Here is a 24,037-nt window from a genome sequence, read left to right on the forward strand (position 1 = left end):
TCCTGTTCTTCAAATCACAGAGGCCTTATTACTCCACATTCCCTTTTTCCCCACCCTCACCAACCCCACCCACCACACACCCAGCTCCCAAAAATAAAAGAAGTTAGGCTCAGGGAACGAACAAGGTTTAAAGGAGAGAGAGAGGGACAGTAAACAATGGCAGCCGTTTTCTTCTGCAGGGGGAAAGAAGGAAACCACATCCAAAAACAGTTTTCTTTGATCTTGTGTCTTTTCTTGTGATAAATCTGTGTCTGTGATGCCTTTTGTTTTTGCTTTTGTACTCTTTTTAAAGGAAAAAAACTCAATAAGCAAACCATGAACTCTTGCTGATTTGTCCTTTTTGCTCTTTCTTCTTTTCTTTTTTTGATATTCTTTTTTTTCCGTTTTTGCCAGTAATCTTTTTTGAATTTTCTCTTTTCTCTTTTTCCCCCCTTTTTTTCTTAACCCTAGGTCCGCTCACAAAAAAACATGATGAATCTTCAATGAACAAGCCTCGAGACGAAGGTATTTTTGTTGCATGTTTTTCCTTTTTTCTTGTTTTGAAGTCTTTTTGGGGGATGTGTACACATAGAGTGGAAAACACACACACAAGTCAAACATCTCTTAGGTGGGACTCTGGGTCTGAGGTGCATACCGATGTGTTGGTGTAAGTGTATGTGCTGACCGTTGCAATTAAAAAGCTGTCTTTTCCTTATGCAAATCATTAGCCTTATGTAACCTCGGATGATCATAACGCCTGGCTAATGGAACCCAGATCCCCCTTCATTATAAAGTCATCTGCGGGCAGTTGTGTGTGTTTTCCAGAGGTCCTCATCCTGCTCTCAAACGAGAGAGAGCCTCGGACATCATCACCACTGTGCCCTTGAAAATATATTGGCCAACTAACAGCATTGTCCCAGCGCAACAAAGCACCTATTGAGACCTGCTTACACAATGAGGTGCATTATTATTGCACCTCAATCCCCGATGAAATTGCCATTGAGTAAGGTCCTACACAAATATTAAGCTAGCCTCATTCCAAGTCAGTGATGATAACATCAAATCAAGTAAGGGGGGGGGGAAATGGGGACACCCAAGGACACTTGTGCCCTGCTTTGAAGATTTGGGTTTAATCGGCCACTACAATAAGGACATAGAATCCACAGCTTGCTGTTAATTTATCCCCAACCTGCAGCACATACGCTGTGGAGGTGATTTTATCTTCACTTTCATCCACCCTCCTTCCCTTGTTCTTTCGGACTTGTTTCTTGGAGAAAAAGATGACTGATGATATTTTGATACATATTTCTCTTTATGCTATTTTTAAGGGTTGTGCGGGTCTTTTTTTTTCTTTTTTTTTTTTCTTGCTCCGTGATGCTCTTTGATTTGGGGTACTTTTTTGAAGATGGGGGAGTCGGAAGGAAGTTTGACACAAGAGGATTTTCTTGGTGATCAAACGCGCCGGCACAGACACAACTTTTTCAGCTGCCACAGAAGAGCAAGTAACCAAAAAAAAAAGTCTAGCCCAGTGAAGACGCTCACCACCTCCCTCTTAATATTTCATCCCTTATCATGGCACACAATTGACATCATGTGACTGGTAAGAGCTGATCCCAAGAACCCGTCAACACAATCCTAAACTGGAAAAACTGGAGTCATAGATACTTGAAAAAGTAGCCGTCCCTGCATAAGAAATAATAATAATTAAAAAAAAATGCAGATATCCTCTTTGCATATGAAGTTGCACATAGGTTTCAAGAATACAGGTAAGCTTTTCCCAAAGTTTTAGAAGTACTGGTTATAAATTCAACCCCATTCAATGAAAAAATGTGTAACAACTTGCCAGAACACTTTATTTCAGACGTGGGAGTAAGTCGCACATGTGCAAGTCACAAGCAAGTCTCAAGTTTCCTTCGATTTTAGAGCAAGTTCCAAGTTTCTGTGGTGAGAATCAAGCATGTCGAGCTGAATGCCTGTTATAAGTCGAATCAAGTCATTGTTCAGGTTCAGCAAGTCGCAAGTCAAATCATATGAAATTCTGATGATCTAGTCAAACATTTGCGTTCTAGCCAATGAGGCAATAAGCTCATGAGCTAGCTGAAAAGACACATTGACCTTTGTTTGTGGGGTTTGTAGTGACGGATGAGGTCCTGAGTTACTGTGGTGAGAAATAAGCAGGTTAAATTGAGTCCTTGCTGCGGATCTTACACTGTCTTCTTTTTACAACAAGCAAAATATTCCTGAATCAAAATTTTATTAATTTTGGAACCAGGAACAAAACACATCTATTTAATATCTAGAAAAACTGTAACATTTAATATAAAAAAGTCAAGTCCTCTGAAGTCATCTGTCTCAATAAGTCCAAAGTCATGAATACCAACTCAAGTAAAGTCAAGTCTTTTAACAGTGTTAGTCATGCAAATCTCAAATGTTCAAATTTGCAAGTGGAATATGACTCGAGTCAAGTCATGTGACTCGAGTCCCCCTCCTCTAGTTTCTTCAATCATATATATGTATAGTTAAGATGTTTAATGCATCTCCCTTTGTGATGATCTAAATGCAGTTTTAAAACCTTCCCCACAATCCCAGAACAGAATAGAAATATCATAAAAGCAGTCAAATTCAAAGTTCCACTTCATTCAAAGATATGTTTTGCTTATCTTTACTTCTCTCGTATGTTTGAGCTTCACTGTGCAGAATGATGTGTGTGACACATTCAGATACTGTACTGGAGGTGGGAAGTTGCTTTGTGCTTACATTAAAGATTAATACTAGCAGGATATTGTGACCTCACAACTTGTGTGGAAGCCAATCATGGTCCAATAAATTACACAAGTGTGATATGGATAGTTGAAGTCAGTGCAAATAGATTGGGAACAGACAGTGTCCAGCAGTTTGAAAGAAACTATATTAGCATATTTATAGATTCTGGATGTCTCAGTGTGAAAAAGTAGATGTGATCTTTAGAATATGTAATGAGGTAATCAGACTTTTTTTTTTTTTACAGAAAATCAATATCAGACCCAAATTAATATTTCAGGCAGAGTTTTTTTCTTTATATGTCTCAAAACATGTCTGAGGGGGATCTATAAATACTCAAACAAGCCTTCAACACACACTGTGTGTAACCGCAGAATTTGAATTTAAAGGTAGCTCTCATATGTGTTAAAATGTTTGGTTTATTTCCACATACGTTTTTGATTTTCTCCCAAGGCTCCATCACCCTCTTAAATCTGATATGCTGAAAAAAAGATGGGCAAGTAGGGCAAGAAAATATTTTTGAGTTTTGAAATTTGGTCCATGGAAAATTGGGGGAACCCTGATATGAATTTTATTTTACAGTTAATAACAGTTAATTCTCTGAGGTGCATAGACTCATACTGGTACAGTGAACATTTTAAGTTCCAAACAGTCATTGTTCATTGTTCTTCAAAAAGGCTGTTTGTCCTTTTCCTTAAAAATACAAATATACAGCTTTCCATTGAAGGAGGGAACAAAACATTTTGTGGGAACAAGGCATCTCAAGACTCTTTGGTGCCCATAGAATCCATTTTCATTTAGATATTTTGAGGGGAGAGTTCAGGGAATTCCTTTGAAAATGGCAGTTGTTCCCTTGCTGAAACTCTGGACCATTATTCAGCCCCCTTCCTGACAAGCCATGCCGACAAAAATTAAATTAAAAAAAAATAGCATGCCACAGCCTCTTAAAAACAGTAAAACTAGCCTCCAATTATTTTTCACAAGAGGGGGCGGGTGGGGGGAGGGGCAGTGATTGTATAGGGGGGGCATGGCCCCCCCTGCCCTCTCTTGGGGGCACCACTGCCAAGTTGAAATGATTCATCCACATACTCAAAGCTGTGATTCACGCTCTCTGCTTCTGAAGCTGCTCCTTAGCCTGACCTGTGCAATCTCCCACCCTGAGGCAATGCACTGTTAACTGTCAGAGACCTGCAGTACTTTGAATTGTTGAACAAATTAAATTCCAGCATAAGAATCCAGATTCAGACTGCAGAGACGGGTATGATCTGGTCACTTCTCCTAGTATTTTTATTTTTTTCCCCAGCCAACAAAATAACATCCTTATAATACCAGACAATTTTCGTTAAAAGAAGCAAGAAAACACGTGGCCGGCTTTTATCTGATAACAGCGGCGGCCTGGCACAATCGCTTCATCCATTTTGTCCACCATTTTGTCCTCATTCTTTCAGCCCTGCATCAACAGCCCTTTTCAAATGTGGCATGCTTTGAAGGAGTATATTCTAGGCCGCGCACAAACCTATTCATGAGCGATTCTATTCAAGTAAATAGTACATACTGTATGCTCAAGAGGAGCAGCAAGGAATAACTGCAGCGTCCTGCACACAGCGAGATGACTTTATTCTGGAGCAGCAGCGGCGAAGGCGGCGGCTGGCTCTCTGCTCTGCATCAGGTGTGAGAGAGCAAAGGCTATTGGGCCGCAGTGCTGCTTAGTGTCGATGTTCAAAAAGATTGATAGGGCTTAAAACACATCTCTGTGTATAGATGTCTGTGTGTGTGTGTGTGTGGAGAGAGGATTACAAACCGGAGAGAGATTGAGCTAAATCAAGAAAGAGACAGAGAGAGTGTGTTACTATGCCATCCTGTGTGTCAGCTCTGATCAGAGACAAACCAAAGCCACCTGAGCCCCAAACCTGGAACATATTTCTGCCAGGAACAATGTCACCTCTCTCTGACACACACACACACACATACCCATACACACACAGTAATATAAACAGAGCCACACAATACAAACATGGACATGCTCCATCAAAACCAAATTGACAGACTGTTACAATTTACATCACATTGCATAAAGCGATGTTGTGCAGGGATAAACTACTAACATTTCAACCATCAGCATGCATGTTTTCTGCTTTATATAAACTGAGAATAACAATCACATTGAGAATATAAGAGAAAAAAAACAATATATGATGGAGAACCATCAAATAATATCAAAATGTCAAAGTACACATTCACACACAGCACATTAGAGAGATTCAGTCAACTGCAATCTCATCATCTCTTCTGCTTCATTATTTTGATTCAAAATAGAGGAAAAAGAGGAAAAGGGGAGATTGGAGAGAGCTCCAAGAGGTTATATTAGGTTATTTGAGAAACAAACATCATGTGGTACTTCATTAGATTCTTGTGATCTGCTATCTGCAGCCAGCCACATTAGAGTCCTAACATGCCAGGTCCCTAAAATGCTGGGGGAAAAACCACTGAGAAAACTTTGAAACAAAAAATAAAATGTAGACAAACAAAGAAAAAAAATGCACATAAAGAAACTCGAAGCTTTTTTTTTTTTTACAATAAAGACTATTTATTATTATCCTGATTGAAATCTTTATTGTCCTTTCAAGGCACAGTGTCCTCCCTCCCTTTAAACATTAAGCATGTAAATTACAAAATGGATTGAAGGAGGCTTTGGCTTTTTCCAATAATGCAGCCAATTTTCTCCATGGCCAGTAATGATAAGAATATTAACCATCCAGCTGGGCATTTAATTACAGTGTAATATTGGGTATCATTAATGAAACAACGCAGTTAAAAGGTCTTGATTTACCTTCAGTGAATCTGTCAGTTTACTCTGCATTTGGGATAATAAGGTGGACTACAGATTTTCTATTCTCATGACTAATACATGAACTGAATTAGTCGAGTATACGTTCATTGATCAAATGAATCATCTTTTTGTTTCTAGATGTAAAATTCAAATGAAGGAGAATAGATTGTCAAAGATTTCAGACCTTTTTATGTGGGTCAGCTTTTATCACATATATGATAAATGAATTTCAAGTGGACTTGAAATTTCTTGTGCACAAAGAAATTAAATTTCTTTTTTAATAACATATAAGAGAAACCTTTTCCTGCCCATTTATTACTCAATTTTTACAGAGAATTATGGGGATATCAAGAAGGATGCACTTTTGTTGTAACAGTATGTTTTGTTAGTGAATATCAGTTAAATTTTAGCTTATTTTTTGTACATAGATGACAAATGTCCTCTGACTCTTGTTAAATAGTGCCCCTGCACTTTGATAAAGGAACCATAATTCAAATCTAAAACAAGGGTAAAGACATAAGATTGGGACCTAATCTTAGTATCAAATTGATTGACAAGTGATATCATGACTTGATAAATGGGCTTACGCGAGAGAACAAAATATCAGTTATTTTTTTATGCTTTTAAAGCTGCATTAATTGAGGTTTTTGCCACTAGGGGGCAGCAGATCAAGCTGTAAACACATACTAACATACTGTCACGTCAACAAGGTGTTCTGACGGATGTTTTGGAAATCAGTTGCCTTCCAAAATTACATACCCAGGTTCAATATTCGCACCCTTTTTGCTCTATTTTGGTGTCCACCAACTCCTGAGTGAAATATCTGACTTGTAGGCTGCTAAATGTTCCACTAACAACCACCAGCTACTCACTAATGTTGTGTATCTGCTGTTTGGATCTGGCAAGGTAGCCTATGAGTTTATTAGAGCTTTTTCACAGACATCAGTGTCGGGTCAGACAACTACAGGCAAGCTAAAAGGCCTGAACTGCTTTTTAGAACTGAAAAGAAATTGAAAACCTGGTGATTATTCTCTGTGGGGTTTTTCTTGCAAGCAACATCTTTCACATTACATGTGTTCATTTGATCCTTTGTGTGTTTAAGAAAGGCCCTTAGTTTTGATTAGTATCATCAGCTAAAACAAAAGCTTTGAAACACAAGCTCGTATTTTTCAAATCCAATTCTTAATCATTAATAAAAATATAAGTCAATTTTATGTAGTCCAAATTCCAACTGTATGATAAAAGTTATTGACAAAACACTTTGCTTCACAAATTAATTGCTAGCGACTTGGCTGTGCGTTTTATTGTATTAGTACATAATATTTAAATTTGATCTACACACAGGAGAATATACAATAATATTGTTGGAAACTGTTTGAGTTCAAATTAGATCAGTATGGTACCATGCAGTCTGTCAGTCTGTAATGAAATCTTAGTCTACAATAACAAAACAAACATATATATATATATATATATATATATAAATATATATGTGTGTGTGTGTGTGTGTTTGTGTGTGTGTATGTGCGGCAGCTAAAGCCCACAGCATTAATGTCAAACAAGAAAAAAATTAAGAGCTTAAGAGAACTGTTGCTCCGCATTCAAAGATAAGATATATAATTTAATATATGATATTATTTGATGTGATATACAGTCATAAAACTGAAGGAGAGATGTGTTTTATTATAAATACTAATCTGAAAATTAATACATTTCCTTGTTGAGGTTATATTCCAGATGCTGGAACTTATATCTTGCTTCTGAATATCACTGTAAACAAACAGTAATAGCTTAAATGATTATAGATAAAACAGCAATAACAAGGGTTTACAGCTCAGTAGAGCAATTTCAGCAGTCACACTCGTGTTTCTCATAATTATTCATCTCGTCCAGGATAATATAAACAGCTGAAACAGAATGCGTAACCAAACACCATGTAGGGTCTGAAATTAATACTGACCGAGCACCAAAGGCTTGTTAAGCTTTATCTATAAAAGTTACTGTCCCTGCTGACCACTGTATGCTCAAAGCAAAACAATGGCTCTGTATCAAACAGGCTGTTGATTAACCGCCTGTAACACTGGCTCTGCAAAAAGTGCTCGGGTGAGTGAGCCCCATTTTCTGAATCAGCTTTTAATTAATGTCTTTTAATTGAACGTGTCGCATAACGTCTGAAAATGGCACGGATGTCAGACAGTATTCCCAAGGAAAAAAAATGTTTTTTTGGCAGCCAGGGATTATTTTTTTTAAGTGGTTGGCGTGAAAGGCAAGAAAAATCGACAAAACGACATAGAGGGGCATTAGCAAGAGCGATGGAGGCACCAGAAGAAGTCGCGTCCTGATGCTTCGTGTTTGTTGATGGCGAGCTAGATGAGAGACGTCAGAGAGCCGGAGTGGCTTTATCACAGAGGCACTTCAGCAAGAAACAATCTAAGACGCTCAGGATGCTCTCTCCTGGATGGCAAGATGGTAGATGGTATGGAGGAATAATAAGAGTTTGTCTGTGGGAGACAGATACAAGCTTTTGCCTCCACTCTGTTTTTGTCCGCAACAACGTATTTTTCTCAATTTCCTCCTCATTTTGCCTCTCCCTCCTCCTCTCTCTGTCTCTCTGTATTATGTGCTGCTTCTACTGTGGTTATAACTCTGTTAACAGACGCTGGCCTGTGGGCAATGCAGCATCTCTCCATATCGGCTTCTCCGTTGGTGCCCTCAGACATACACATTTGCTCTAAAACACTTCCCTCTATTACAGTACTCACTCACAATCCCCCGTTTTGGAAAACAGCGCCATGCGAGGACGGAGACTTGGCGCGTTTCATGTTTTCATATAATTAGGAGCATCCAGGGAGATGCTCTCCTGCTAAATCTCTCCATTTCCTGTAGGCTTTTCAGCACGGACACAGTGTAATATTCAATGTACTGTACAATGCACATTCTAACCGCCAAATCTCTAAATTGTGAAATACAAAAGGAGAAGGAGGCTGCAAGCAATCAGCAGTGAGAAATGTGCAGGCCGGCATCCATTCTATTATTATATTTCACCATTTTTACATCCGTATTTGCTGAGTACAAATTACTTTATAAGAGGATTTTGAATGGAATGAGGTGGCACAGGGACAAGATTGAGTAGTATATAGAAAATGGATGAAAGGAGGATGGAAAGAAAAACAGTAAGGAGCGGAAAGAGGAAGAATAGAGCAGAATTGAAAATGCAAAATAAAACAAAACAGGAAAGCCTGGTGTGGAAAACTACACACCCTAGCGTGACAAAGAATAGCACATTTCGGCTCGGCATAGTACAAAAAAGCCCAGTACAGATCAGAGCAGAATCTTTCGCAGGAAAGGAAGGAACAGTACTGTCAAAGCAACTTTATTTTAACATTACTACAGAGACTCAGTCTCTTGTCTCTTTCTATCACTCTGTGTCTCGATGGGCTTGTCGGTTATTTGCTGCTGAAGCTCCCAGCCTCCCCATTACCTCAATGCTCGGCCCACGTCGTGTCAAGGTTGTGTCAATACCGTGTCGAATACACCTACTCCATCGCTCGCTGACAGATAGTATTTTATTGAGCTTGAAACGCTTTGGCAAGACAAAGAAGGCGAAGAGGAAAGGGGGCTCAAGCAGAGATGGAGGTGAAAAGGATCGGAAGGTACCGCGAGAATAAAAGAACGAGAGAGCGAGTTGGCGCCGTGTTGCCTGTCAGCTAGCTTAGCGTTTGGGAAAAAGCTCAACACAAGATTTTTTTTGTTCGTTTTTTTTATGCACTTGGCTGGGTTTATTGCCGTGTGTAATGGCTATAAGGGACAGAGAGAAAGCAACATTGAAGGCTGGCTCAGCTCCTCTTCAGCTCCTGGAACTCAGTGAATACCCCAATGCTGGCTTTGAGCTAGCCAAGAGCTATTATGGGTCTATTTAATCAAAATCAATAAACTTTAAAGTGCTCACTGAAACAAAATGAAGTTTGGAATAGTCAAATTGTATTGCAGAGAAGACCTCCCAGAAGGCACAAGTTAGATCAGTAATATTTGTGAAGTATTGCAGACTATTCTCCAGGATAATGATTGGATGATGTGTGCTTCTGAGAGCTAAAATATACATGCAAGCATACTGCGATAGAAGAGAGAGAGCCTTTAAAGTGAGAGAGTTCAAATCCATGACATCTGACCTCCACAGTGGCACCAGGAGTCATTTTATGCCTTTGTGCCCATATGCTGGCACATGCGTACACCCCCTTCTTGTGACTGCATTATCTCAAGAAGACCTTGAGAGTTTTTTTTTCCAAATTTGGCACAAACGTCCACTTAGAATCAAGGATGAACTGATTAGATTTTGGTGGTCAACGGTCAAAGTCACTTTGACCTTATCCATCTTATTCTTTTGAATGTGATATCTCAAGAATGTCTTTGGGGAGTTTCTTTAAATTTGGCACAAACATCTGCATGGAGTAAAAGATGAACTGACTAGATATTGGTGGTCAAGTGTCAAAGTGGTTGTGACATTTTGTCTGTTTCATTCTCATGAATGCAATCTCTCTCGAGCACAATTAGGGAATCCTCCAGTTCAACTCAACAATGAACTGATTAGATTTTGGTGGTGAAAGGTCACTGTGACCCATTCATCTGTCTCATTCTTGTTAACGCAATACTTCAAGAAGGCCTTTCTCCAAAATTGGCACAAATACCCACTTGGACTCAACACTAAACTATTACGAATTTGGTGGTCAAAGGAGACCTGGCGTCCATCTCATTCTCTTGGACCTCATTTCTTAAGAAGGTCAAGAAGAAATTTACTGAAATTTGGGACAAACTTTGGATTCAATAATGAACCACATAGAATTTGATGGTAAAAGATCAATGTGTAACCTCAAAAGACATAATTTTGGCCATAACAAAATGTATGCGTTAATTGTGACAAAATGTCATACAAATGTCTGATAGGATTAGATAATGAAGTGATGACATGTTATATCCAAAAATTCAAAGGCCAACTTCCCTGTGACATTATAATTTTTTGCAAAAACAATTTTCTGGACATTATTTAATGCCATAACTCAGAAACAGAAGGGAACGCATTTGGTCAGATACTGAATTGGTGACACTAATCTTGGGTGTCCACCTTGAAACTGTGCTGATTGTATAAATCTCCTCAGTAGCTAGTTGAAGATGTGTGAGAAGCATTGAGCCTTTAGAATTTTTTAGCATATTCGCAGCAACGTCCATATTTGAAGCATTGTCTGCTGTCTTGGCTGCACGTGGGCCTGAACGGGCGTGAATGTAAACTACGTCTTGACTGCTTGGAATAGGCTTACAAGTATGAGGTAGTAATTCTAGTTCTGTATCTGCATCTACCCGTTTCCATGATGCTGTATTGGAAATATGGTTGCAAACATTGTAGAGGGTATATTTACCCTATTAGGGTTAATGGATAAAAAGGTGGTGGTGCAGTAATGGAGGAGGCTTTAGAGCAGCAGCTAAAGACATTTACTTTCTTAATAATCACCCTTTTTCACCCCATGCTGCCATCTTAGAGGTGGTGAGGAGCTGTTTCACAATTTACTCACTGCAGTTGAAGGCTGCAGATAATGGTTTGGAAGAGAAATTTGCCACAGTATGTGTCATCTATTTGAAGGCTTTATTCTAAAAGAAAGCACTACTGTAATTCTTCCTTTTATTGCAGTGTGAATGAAAACATTTTAATATATTATTTCAAATTGTACACATTGTTTCAGTTTGTTTTGGCTCTACACAAGGTCTAATTATATTTTGTGGTTTTCAGAAAAAAAACCCAGTTAGCTACAGCAGTGGCTGCTTGCTTTATAAACAGATATTTGCAACTCATTTTTCTAGAAATTACATTTATCACACTGAGTGAATCAGTGAAATGTTCACAGAAACATATTTCATTTGTTTTGCTATAACATCTGCTCCTAAAATACAATATTCGCTCAAAGCAGCTAAAGCATCTTTTTATGGGGATGTTTAGGCACTCATAGCACTTCATAGGGCAAGATTGTTGTCTTGGTTATGTATTCAAAACATAAGCACTGACAAGATTTTTTATTTTTTCAGAAAACCAATCATACCAAAGTCCTGCACTTACCCACCATCCACCCAGACCTCCTTCCTATGATAGTAACACTGCCTTGACTCAAAAAGGCATTGACAGTGAACATAATCCATGAGGCAAATGAATTTCCAATGTAATTATTGAAAGTTTTCGAAGACAGTGTTGACGTTAATGTCTGAATTATTTGATTATGTAAATTAATTTTCCCCATGATCAAAGTAAACTGTAAAAGCAATTACACTACTGTGCCGGACCTACACAAACAGCACTACCGTCTAAAATGATGCTTATGTTAACTAAAAGATCATTTATAGATGATTAAGGTTCCCCTTCAGCTATGTTTCTAAGTTTAGAGAAATACTTTGTTTAACATGGTTTTCCCACATAAAAAGTACACACAAAAAGAAACTACACTTAAAAACCAGAAGCGAAAATCAGTTGGATGGCAAGTCTGGTGCCAGCAGTTCCAACTATTTCAGCTCCAGTAGCAAATCTTGTAGTTACTGCAGTTGAAGGGGCTGGAAGCACATCAGCTCTCGCCACCTTATTGAGAAATTCTGGATCTGGCCTTTGCCCAACCCACAGCTGCGGCTTAGTTGACTGGTGAAAGAGCTGTGTGCATCAAGATGGCTAGCATTACCGTTAGCACCATGTAAACATCAACATGATCCTCAGACTCAGATTTAAAGTTTGGCGTGCCTCCAAAATTAGTGATTAGCAGGCGTATCAGAATGTTAAGTGTAGTTAGCATCTCTTTTTATGTTTATGTTGTTTGTAAGCTTGAGTGCTAACTGGCAGTGGTTGACACAGCGTTCGTGTTTGTGAAAGATGCAATATTATCTGCTACAATGGCTCTAATTAAAGTTTGCAAAAACATATAGTACCCATGGATGAGATTTTTGTGTTACATATCTCTGCAGTGGAAGTTTTAGGTTTATTTGCTGGCTTTTCTTATTAGACGGTAATTATTATTATTATTATTATTATTATATTAGATGGTTTTGAATTTGTGATGCACCAAATCTAGCTCTCCTTGGATATGTTTGAATTCCAGATTTTGGAGAAAAGTGCAGATATTGCCTCTGTAAGTAGAAGATTGTGAAAACATTTCTCTGGTGAGAAACTTTGCACAGATAAAAGGCCGTATAGCTTAAGTCATTTTAGGTGACTTAAATAGAAGAAAAACACATTTTTAGGCAGCAGGGATCAGACTTGCCCAATTTCAAACATGATCTGATGCCAAACTCAAAAATACTGAAAACAGGTAGCCATGTAGTTGATGTAGTTATGTAATTTTTGCTATATATATCATAGTTTAGGTGGTGAAAATATTCTCGGCAGGTACATTTATTCACTAGTTTGTAGAAGAAAAGCCAAAAAGTTAATTTTGGATATTGGATAGATGTAATCAAGTGGGACTACAGGTGGAAAACTTCCATCAGTTATATTCCAAGATGATTCAAAAAACTTATGTGTTGATGTTTGCCAGTGGTTGCGTTGGTTTAGCTGCATGGATACAGGGGAGAATGTGGGTGTGGTGAATCTAAGTTGCACGAACCAATGAGAGCTGGAGGTCTGACAGCTCAGTGGCGGAAGCAGAATTCGCTACACCACCATCAGATTAACTGTCAGGACAGACAAGACGAGATAAGTGGCTGCTGATAATCCATACCCCCCTAGGGCGACATGGAGCACAAACAGGAAAGATCTCCATGCATGTGAAAATGTTTGATTACAGATGAGCGGCTGCACACACACACCCCGTGGAGCAATGGAGCCGGGCTCCTGGCAATGCCGCTGTATGGCAGATCCTCGAGATCACAGCTCTGTACATGCCTGCTGAGGAAACACACACTACTCACATTGTGCACAGACATACACAGCAGGAAAGATGAGTCGTTTCTCTGCACACACATGCAGTTCTTCTGTTACATGTTTAGCAAAGTTGCTTTGTTTAGTTACAAAAGTTCTTTTTTCTTCGACTAGCCAATGCTTTTCTCAGGGTGTGTTGTCTCTTTCTCACTTTGTACTCGCTGTGTGTTTTCACCTGGATTGTATTGTAACTGTCAGAGTAGCATTCCAATTAAGGAGGTATTGTTATGTATGAGATGGAGAGCGGTGGGTAGTGGCAGAGCTGACAGCATTACCTAATGGGAACACTGGTGTCTGAATGGATAAGACAGCGGAGACTCTCTACACCCAATTTATTGTTTCTCAGCTCCTCCTGCTTGAACTCGTACGCTCACAAATAGAAAAAGAATACATTACATCCCCAAGGTAATATACTCCACAGGTTTATATATTCTCAAACGCATAAAAAGTGTCTCACCTGTGTCTCACATCTTCTTTTTATCAAAATAAAAACAGTTTCTCAAAATGTAAAGTAATACTTATTCATGAACAATGACTTAAAGCAAATGCACAGCTATATAAATTAACAGAATATGGAATATAGTTTGTATCAAACCACTTGCCATGTGGCAGATATGTTGAACGTTTTGTGTTTCAACAAGGTTGTGGTTAATGTATTGTTATGTTAAAAAAACACTGCTCAGGAAAAGTCACGTTTTGGCTTAAAATATCCCATATTAGGTGCAAAATCCCTTCAGGAAAAGCAGCAATGTTGAAGAAAAAAAAAACAGTGGCTGTTTGACTTACTTTGTGGCACTATTTGGAGCCTAAAATGGGAACACACTGATAGATTACTACAAAACACCCACATTAGGAGCCTAAAAGCCGATAGAACCACACCAACAGTTCACGACAAAACACCCACATTTAAAGCGTAAACACTGAAAGAAACACACTAAATGTCGCTACAAAACATCCACAACAGGAGCCTTAAAGGTGATGTAAACACACTGACAGGTTGCTACAAAACACCCATGTTTGGAGCTTAGAAAACAATGAGAACACACCGATAGCCTGCTATAGAACACCCATGTTAGGAATCTAAAAGCTGATAAGAGCATGCAGACAGATCACTACAAAACACCCATATTTAGAGCCTAAAATCCAACAGGAATACAAAGACGGGTCGCTACAAAACATCCCCATTTAGAGCCTAAAAGCCAACAGGAATACATAGATGGGTCGTTACAAAGCATGTCGGGGCCTAAAAGATGGACTGGTCACTACAAAACACACACGTGTGGAGCCTAAAAGCTGATGAAAACACACTAACGGTTGCTACAAAACACCCACATTTGGTGCGTAAAAGCTAATGGAAACACACTGACAGAATGTTATGAAATACCCACATTTAGTGCCTAAAAGCCAATGAGAACACACAGACAGGTCACTACAAAACACTCAGGTTTGACGCCCTAAAGCCAATGGAATCACGCTTTCAGGTTGCTGCAAAACACACACGTGTGGAGCTTATAAGCGAATGGAAACACAGCAATGACTTACTAAAACACACCTTATAGTCAGTAGTCTGCAGCTTGGCAGGCATTTTGCCAAAGTGATAGGCCATCCACCATCTCCCCAACCTTCCAAAGATAGTCAGCTCATATGATAGAAATTAGAAATGTGGATATATGTTTGAAAAAAGCAATTGTTATGTTTACATGGTTTGTAATGCCAACATTTTCTTCCAGCAACTGGGCTGTTTGTAATTATCTGTTTATCAAAGGTAGAATTGATGTTTCTATTTGAATGTTAATGTGTCAGAAAGAGCCAGGAGTGACTTATTTTCCTCTGCAGTCCCCTATACCAGAATGTTAAAATGGCCCTATCCCCAAGATGAGGTGCCTGGCATATCAACTCAGACGTAACTAGTGTTATTTCAAAACAGACATAAAAATGGACACCATATCTGTGAAAATGACTGGTATAGTATCCTATGTGGCAAAGAAATGCATCTTGTCACACTGAACCCCAAAAAGGCCACCAACATTCAGTTTGTTAAATTTTATGCCTTGATCAGCGCACTTGTATCCTAAAAAGTAATTTGGCGTATTTCTGAAAACATGGGAAACTTTTATGGACCTCTGACCATGACCTAGCCAAGACATATGTTTTGTTACCATAGCTGATCAATTGATGTATTTTATTTTATTTATTTTTTTTTTGTCATTTCATTCTATTTATTTACTCACCCATTTTTAAATAATTTGATAGTTTATTTTGTTATCCTTATAATAATTTTTGTCTATTTATACTCCATTTTTTCTGTATTATCTGTTAAATGTTTGTCAGTTGTTAAATGTTGAAAATGATAGACATAATTAAAAAAAAAAACTATTTAAAAGCCAGAAAACCTATGATGAAAGTACCCAAAAAAGGAGGAAATGTAAAATACAAGCAATCAAAACATCAATACGTTTAGTTGCTAAAATTTAAACTATTACTGCATATATGACTGTATGCTGGTTGAAATGTGTTTAAGTATGGTTATAATATACCTGAGGGTGAGTTTTTATATGTATAGACTCACTACATCTCTATAGGGGGAGTGAACAAGCCAGTCCCTCAATCCCAGCCTGTGTCAGTGAGGCCTCACAGCAACACACACTCATTCAGTCCCAATTAGACCCCAGACACCCTGTGAAACCAGGGCTGGAATGGCAGCCCCAGTAATGGCTAGATCGTTATAGGAGGGAGGGAAGTAGCGAGGACAGAGAGGCCTGAGAGAGAGAGAGGGAAGGAGGGAGGTGGACTGGGGATAATGAGAGGTCGCATAAGGATAGACGAGGAGGGAGATGAGGAGAGGCGCTGGAGAGGGGTTGATTATATTCATAGACATACACTAATGTGCAAATACAAAGGAAAGAAGTGCATGTGCTTCCCTACACAGCACAAAAATGATTGCTGGAGTGTCTTCAATTGCCATTCATTCCTTGTACTCTCTTAAAGTAATAACCTGCAGTATATAAAAATCCATATTGCTACTCTCTATTGGTGATACAGTACAAGTAATTTGAAACCTAGAACCAGTTCATGATTGTTTCCACCTATTGCGCTAAGCATATATGGAGAGGAAAATTAGCATTTTAACTCAGCACCCTTACTGCCCCACTTCTTACTCAAAGTAGATCCTAATGCTCATTTTAAATGTAAGCCTTTGTCACAGCCTGTGTCTCACTCCCTCTCCTCCGGCCACATTTTCTGTTCCCCAGGCCCCTTCATTGCCATCCATCCATGCCCTGCTTTCCCAATCACCTGACTGCCCCAACTAACTGCACACCTGTTCCCACTTTCCTCATCAGCTCTGCAATTACCTCCTCACCTGCATCTCATTCCCTCCTCAGCCTCTCAGTACACACTGCCGGCCCAGTTTCATTCATTCCCTGCTATGCCAACATAGTGCTTTGCTGCTTTTGTGCCGTTTTTTTTTTTGTTTTGTTTTGTTTTGTTTTTTACCTTGGGGCCTCTGTTACTCTGCTCGTTTACCTGGACCCGTGCCTGCCCACCTGTCTGTCTGCCTGCTTTTACCTGCCTGCCTACCTGCCAGTAAGCCTTTATTCCTTCAGTAACTCATTGAGCTGATTCTGCCTTTGTCTACATTTGGGTCCCATCTGTATTCTGTGTATTCACTGCATTCTGACACCAAACCCTTCCCTAATTAAGTTAACCCTCCTGTTATGTTGTGGGTTGATTTAACTCATTTTTTAAATTAAAAAAATCTTTAAAATGAGACTAATCTGAGCTTTTTTAAGGAATTAGAATAAACTTATAATAAGGACAATAAGGAGTTACAATAGTCTTCATATGCTTTAAGCATTAAAGGGATATTTTGCCTTTTTTTATCAAAGCAATGTGTGTTATATGTGTGGATGAACTGTGGTAAAATTCTGTCCTTCTAATCAGTGCCTAGATATCCACTCTTCCCCAACAGTGAACTTCTAAAGTAATTTGCATCTTTTTACTGCAGTAACAGCCTAGTTTGATGTGAGGATTGTCTTTATATTGGTGAAATGCTTCTTTAAGGAGTAACAATAGTCTTTACGGTATGGTCTCAAAGCATTAAGGAGTTTGGGCAACCTTTTCAGCAATAAGGAGTTAGGCTAGTCTTCATAGGATAGTCGTAAATCATTAATGAGTTGGACTAGTCTTCATAGGATCGTCTTTAAGCATTTAAGAGTTAGGACCATCTTTCAAGCAATAGGGGTCTAGGATAGTCTTTTAAGTAATAAGCTGTTTAGTGAGTCTTTCAGCAATAAGAGGTCATATAAATCTTTGAGCAGTTAGTCTTTTAAGGTGTTTGACGAGTCTCTTGACAAAAAGAAGTCATGTAAGTCTCTGAGCAATAAGGTTTTTGGTGAGTCTTTCAACCATTAGGAGTCATATAAATCTTTGAGCAAAAAGGAGTCAGGATTGTCTTTGAGCCATAACGAGATCTTCTGCAGGTAATCCAAAGTAGAGATCGTTTTAAGCAAGTTGGGGTATATTTTAAGGCAAAAGCAGATTTTTTAATGTGTGGTACAAAACAGGCCATGTGCGATCATTTTGAGAATGTGGTGTTGGTGAACCATGGTGTCACTATGAGTATTACTTATTTGGATAACTGTATTGATATTTTTACGGGCAACAGTGTGGTTAAGTGTGTTTTTGTGTTTTACATGGTTTTCAAACAAGACTCTGTAATTTGTTAGACTCCCACAGTCAAACAAACACAGACACTCGCATAAAAATTAGGGTATTCCGTTATCAGTCAAGCATAAAGAATGTAGAGATAAAGGAAAGCAAAACGAAAGGAGAGGGAGGCAGGAAGGAAGTGGAGAGAGGTCAGCCGAAGTCCAAAAGGCTCAAGGCTGAGAGAAAAGGACGTGGAAAATGGAAGAGAGGAGGACTGTTATGAGGGGAAAAAGAGAGAGGCATCAGTGGGAAAACAAGGACAATGCCTGTGTTTGTGTCGTCTTTGTCACTGTGGCATTTTGGAGGACAGAGGGGCTGTGTGCCCGGATGTGTGTGTGTGCATTCGCTTCCCCATCCACTCAATTTGTGGAATTGATCCGCTCCCTAATAGTGAGCAAAACAAAAAGTCAGCCTAATCCAACCTCTATTTATAACACAGATGGGAGAGGGGAGGGGCGTGAGCGATATCATTTAACAGCAGTGCTGTAAGTGCTACAAAATTCTGTGACAGTGAGATGAGAAAAAGATAGACAAAGACAAATAGAAAGAAAGAAGCAAAGAAAGTAAAAAGAAAGGACTACTCAAGCTTCTCGCCGAGGTATGAGAGAGGTTACAAATAGACTCTCACAGCAAGAGGCTAGCCGGTGGTAGATTAAGACGGAGGGAGAGATGAAAAGAAAGGGGTTATCACAGAGAAAATGGAGATCAGAAACAAACAAGTGGGGAAGATGAGAGAGGCCACGGTGGTGGCTGCTGCAGGATGAGAGTGAGGAGTGAAAGATAAAGAACGTGAGATAGACGTGAGAGCAACAGGAAGCGAGATAGGGAGAGGAAAGAGCACTTGCTGGTGGCAGCAGCGAGGGGCAAAGAGGTGGTCGAGAGAGCGCGATAGATGGACAGTCAGAGAAAATTAGAGAGGAGCACTTGTGGTTTTGGAGATGTTGTTGAGTCTAATAAGAGCATGTTGTTGTAAGGCAGGCCAGTGCGGCCATTCTTATTCCCAGTGGTATTACTCGTCTTTTTTTCTCCCCCCTCACTCTGCTCCTTTTTACCTCGCACACACTTAATCTGCTGAAGGGAAGGAGAAGCATTGCTGTCTGATTTGGGGAAGGGAAACTTGACGCAGGAGGTGTTAAGCTCAAAGTACAAAGGAGTCAAGGGGGCAGGTGTTCGGCACACTGCGACTACTATCAGCGGTGCATGAAGTACCTGAAAGCCACACTTGAGTAAAAGAACAGATTTCTTCTTCTCCCAAAATTACTTTGATAAAAGTTAAAGTCACCATTTAAAATACTGCTCGAGAGAAAGTATCTGATATTTACTGTACTTAAGTATAAAAAGTAATTTTATGATATTAAATGTACTTAAGTATTGACAGTAGAAGCACAAGCAAATGATGTTAATAAAGACGCAAGCGGTCAGAATTTTGAGAATTAAGTTCATGTCTTCCTCACATACACCACCTTAGTGTACATTACACTATACACAAAACAAGTCTTCTTTACAACTTAAAGGATTTCAAAAACAATATCAGGTTTGTCTTTCCCTCCTATTCCCATCCATCTCTTCCTCCATTCTTGATTTCTTCCATATTTTGTAGTCGGTAACAATGTAGGTACTATGTAGGTATACATTTTATTAAGGGAAGATAGTAGAGTGAAAGTTGACAGAAATATAAAACCTCTAGTTAAGTACAAGATACTCCTGTCTCTGTCTCTTTAATTGGTGTTGACTGCTTTTCTAATAATAAATATTTATGTATATAGTAGCCATGGCAATTGTTATACAGTACTAGATAGTTTCTGTAGACACATCTGATACCTTTGAGCAGAACCTGTTTGCGTATTTTTTGCTAGAGGGGTTGCTGGTGTGATCTTTGGAAGCATATTGAGCTGTGAGGTGGGTGTTTGCTCGCTGTCGCAGGCAGTGAAGTTGGTGTCGGCAGAGTACAAACAGTACAGCAGCTAGGATCATCCAAACTCCATGCTGGTCCCCAGTGTTATAAGCTCAGGCAGACAGCAAGAACAGAGGCAACGGGAGCTGCACTTGGTGTGTGTTCAATGTGTGTGTTCAATGTGTGTGTGTTTTTTTTTCAGTCTGTGCAATGACCAGTGGGTAAATGGTGTAGCTTTTAGCCTTTTTTGTAATTGTTGGACATGAAATTGGACATAGAATATTTTTTTTATGACTTTTGCAAAATTGGAAAAGGTTTCTCACTTAATGCATTGCAAATTAAGTGATCAAGGTTTTAACACAGATGCACAACATGCAAACAAAGCCAATATCATTGCTTTGTACTGGTCACACAACTGTCATTGGCACCAACAAAACTGATTTAGGTCATTGCAAAACTCATAGTTTTGTAGATTGTGAGTACAAATTTGTCACCTTTATTGTCCAGTTTGCTGCATTGCATATGTGATTTTGGCTGTCTACAAGCTTACACACTGGGCAAAGCTTTCTGTGAGTGAATGTATCTATTCCACTTAACATGATTATCCCATTACCCTCGGCAAGGAAGCACATGCCATATGTTCATGCGCAAAATAGAAAGCAGTGGACAAATGCAGTGGATGGTACATCAGGCCCTAATAGTGTCAAATAATGTGTCAAAGCAGGTGTTTTTGAGTGTAGAAAGTGCTACAATACACCCTTTTAATGCAAAAAAAGCTTAAAATGCAATAATCTTTTACAAGGCAATATAATAAATTATCTTCATATAATTATGCATACTTTAATTAGGGTGTTAAGAGGCTCACTATACACTGGGGCTGATACTTGAGCGTTAGCTGCCACCTTTGAATGCAAGAAGCACAATAACCTACAGGAAAGGCTCTTGTTTGCTGCTTTTGTTGTATTGTCTGGAAACGTTTGATCGTCTGAAAAACAGATTTTGTAAGCACAATACAATCGAGTAGCTTACTTTGAAGTCTTCAAAGTTAAATCTTTTCATGTGCGCTTAAATTAACCATCACTGAAGAGATGTTTAAGCAGCACATGGAATTAACTACATTTCTATGTTACAGTAATGTAAGTTTGACAAAATATAAATCAGTGAGACCAATAAATCGAAGTGAAATGATGTTTATGTTCATACCTTTGCTGCTTGTCTTTCTGTATTGATGGTAGGTGGAAATGTAGCTGCAATGACGTTACCATAGGAAAGACACAAAATCAGCCTGTGTGTTGATGAGCTGTTGTAAATGCAAAAAAAAAAAAAACAGATAATGGACTTTAATGAAGTATTTTACCACTGGAAAGATGGCCTGTTTATAAAGTTTGGCTGTCAGTGCAGTAGAATGACATAAATACTTTTGAAATTGGTGCTCCACGGCCAGAGATGAAACGCTGTGGCATTCGCTTTAGCCGACTACCAGAATTCACTGCGCTGCACTGTACCAGTAAACACTCCAGCTTGTGGGAGATGTAATGTGAGCTTTTCATCTTGACAAAGGAAACAATATGACGGTCCGCTGACAACAAACCAATTACAGTTAAATGGTAAGCCAAAAACATGTATCTGACAACATTTGAGGCAAGAAGTAGACACAAGGCAGTAACAGAAACTTGGTTTATATTTGATAAGAACTGCTTAGTTTTATCATTTTACGGAATATATTTGGCCTCCGTTACACAATACAAGTTACAGATAACTGTATTTGTTTTATTGTATTGTTAAATATGTTTCTGAAGACATTTTAAGAGCGTAATAGGAAATACAGCAACAGAATTTTGGTTTCTATTTGATCAGTACCGCTTAGATTTTCTCTTCAATGTCAGTTTTTTCTGCCTCCATTTTTCAACACACATTTGATCAGTACTGCCTAGTTTCACAGTTTGATCAGAATTTGGTCTGACTTTCAGTGTGTAGGTTGACTCTCTCTCTTGATCCGCTTTTATACTAGTTCTAACGGAAGCAGGAAGATCTGTGTGCTGGTAGGACGGAGGTTACTATTTAGTTTACACATACTGGCCACATTTTTATGATAAAAAGCTGGTGTGACTTGATGCTATGTAAAAGCATTGTAAGGAAACAGAAAGCAAAAAATTGTGATATGCTCTTTTTATTTCTTTACCTTCCTTGAAAAAGCTCATTCCTTTCATCCAGCCATCTGTTTCTCACAAGTATTATAATACCAGTGCATGGACACACACACATACACACACACACATGTCCCAGATGCAATCAGTGTGGCCTTTGCCTTGATCCATTGTGCTCTAACGATTAAGCCTTAGCCCTGCTCGGTGGCCTATAGGCCAGCTCTGCTGCTGTGCATCTCATCACATCCCATTCATCACCCTGTCTGTCTCCACCTCCAGCCCTCTATCACATCAGCCTGCCATTGACCTACTATTGACCCACATACACACACAAGGACACACTCGTTTGAGACAGTCTCAGACTTTTTGTTTTATTTTCTCTAAATGTGGTTCTTATATGCATGATTAAAATCAGCTGCTATTCAAGTTGGAACTCCTAGAGATCCATCAATAATACTTGACAAATAATCTAAATGTTAAGAAATGCAACTTTATGTTTTGTACACTTCGATTCAAAACAAGATCTGTAGTTCTGGTCAAAATTGTAAGGAATGAAATTCTTCTGAGACTTTTTTTTCTGAGTATGCAGCAGATAATATTGACATGCATGGCTGTAGCTTGGTTTTGGTCTCAAGCAAGAGAAAAATTTAATCAGTTTTTCAATAAATATGCTGCATATTAGAGTAAAGCTGCATCCGAGAGTACATTTTGCTATTTAAAGTGGGGATACATATCCATGTATGTCTTAAACAGCTTGACTTGCTCGCAGAAGATAAGCTGTGTGTAATAATTCCAATCCATCATGACTGAAATTACAGGTCTAAGAAATACAAAAATATGCAGAAATGCATTCTTTCCATTACACTGTTACATAGTTTCACCACTCTGTAACCTTTCTGTTAATTGGACCACTAGTACAAAGAGCTACTGTGTATTTGCACACAGATGACAGTTCATCATTTGCTGTGAGCAATTTCCCTATTATTACAGCTTGGAACCTCAGCGTAAAAGGTCAATATTTATCTGCACCTCACACCCACACGTGCTTGTGCACACACTCTTCCCCAGCCTATCCATACTAATGAAAGTAAAAATAGAATAGCTAGAAAAACACACAAAGTCAGGGTCTGTATGTGAGAAATGGAAATGCTAATTTGAGAAGGTAGAAAATCCTGCATGCTGCGTTATTCCCCCTTGAGTTGTCGTTTCACCCCGACGTGATTCAATATCTTTTTAATTATGGAGAGGGCCCTCTGCTTCCATCGCTCCATGCTCAGTTTAACGTATGGGAAGATGATATCTCAGCAGGCTCCTGCACTCTCGGTGCTGTTAAGAAGTAATATATGCTTTTTAAACTCCATGTCCTCTACAGCGAGACTTCTCTCAGCTTTTTTTTGCTCCCAGGAAAGCAACATTAGACAGGATGTGGTCGAGGTTAATCCTTGGTTTACCCTTAGCTGTACAAAAAAAAATCAACAATAGAAATATAAGTGTAGACTTTACAATCTAAAGCTTTTTATCTGTTATCCTTCCTGTAAAACCCTGAAGTTCACTTAAGTGCATATCAATTTTTCCCCCTCTGCTGACTCCGTCAGTGTTTACTGACAGCATACATCATTTCCCATAAAATCAACAGCAGACGGTGACGCACGCGGGCGCAGCAGACCACGCTCCATCCCCGTGACTAATCAGTCAGTTGATAATGTAGTGGATGCGAGCGTCTCATCAGGAGACCAGAGGGTGGCGTCTCTGAGGGGTGACGGTGGGCGGTGTGA

General features: G+C 39.1%; 1 protein-coding gene across 2 annotated transcripts in view; it reads left to right on the top strand.

The window, feature by feature from the left end:
• nlgn2a (neuroligin 2a) overlaps positions 1-24,037 on the top strand; it is a 223,409-nt gene that overhangs the window by 118,248 nt on the left and 81,124 nt on the right. Inside the window, exon 4 of one of the 2 annotated variants that reach the window (XM_042512113.2) lies at positions 451-504. The exons of the other annotated variant lie outside the window; for it this stretch is intronic. Coding sequence (XP_042368047.1) covers positions 451-504 — 54 coding nt within the window. The remainder of the gene's footprint in view (positions 1-450; positions 505-24,037) is intronic. 2 annotated transcript variants of the gene reach the window in all.

Source organism: Plectropomus leopardus, chromosome 23 (genome assembly GCF_026936395.1).
Source record: "Plectropomus leopardus strain MGB_pleo_1.0 chromosome 23, ASM2693639v1, whole genome shotgun sequence".
NCBI classification, from domain to species: Eukaryota; Metazoa; Chordata; class Actinopteri; order Perciformes; family Serranidae; genus Plectropomus; species Plectropomus leopardus.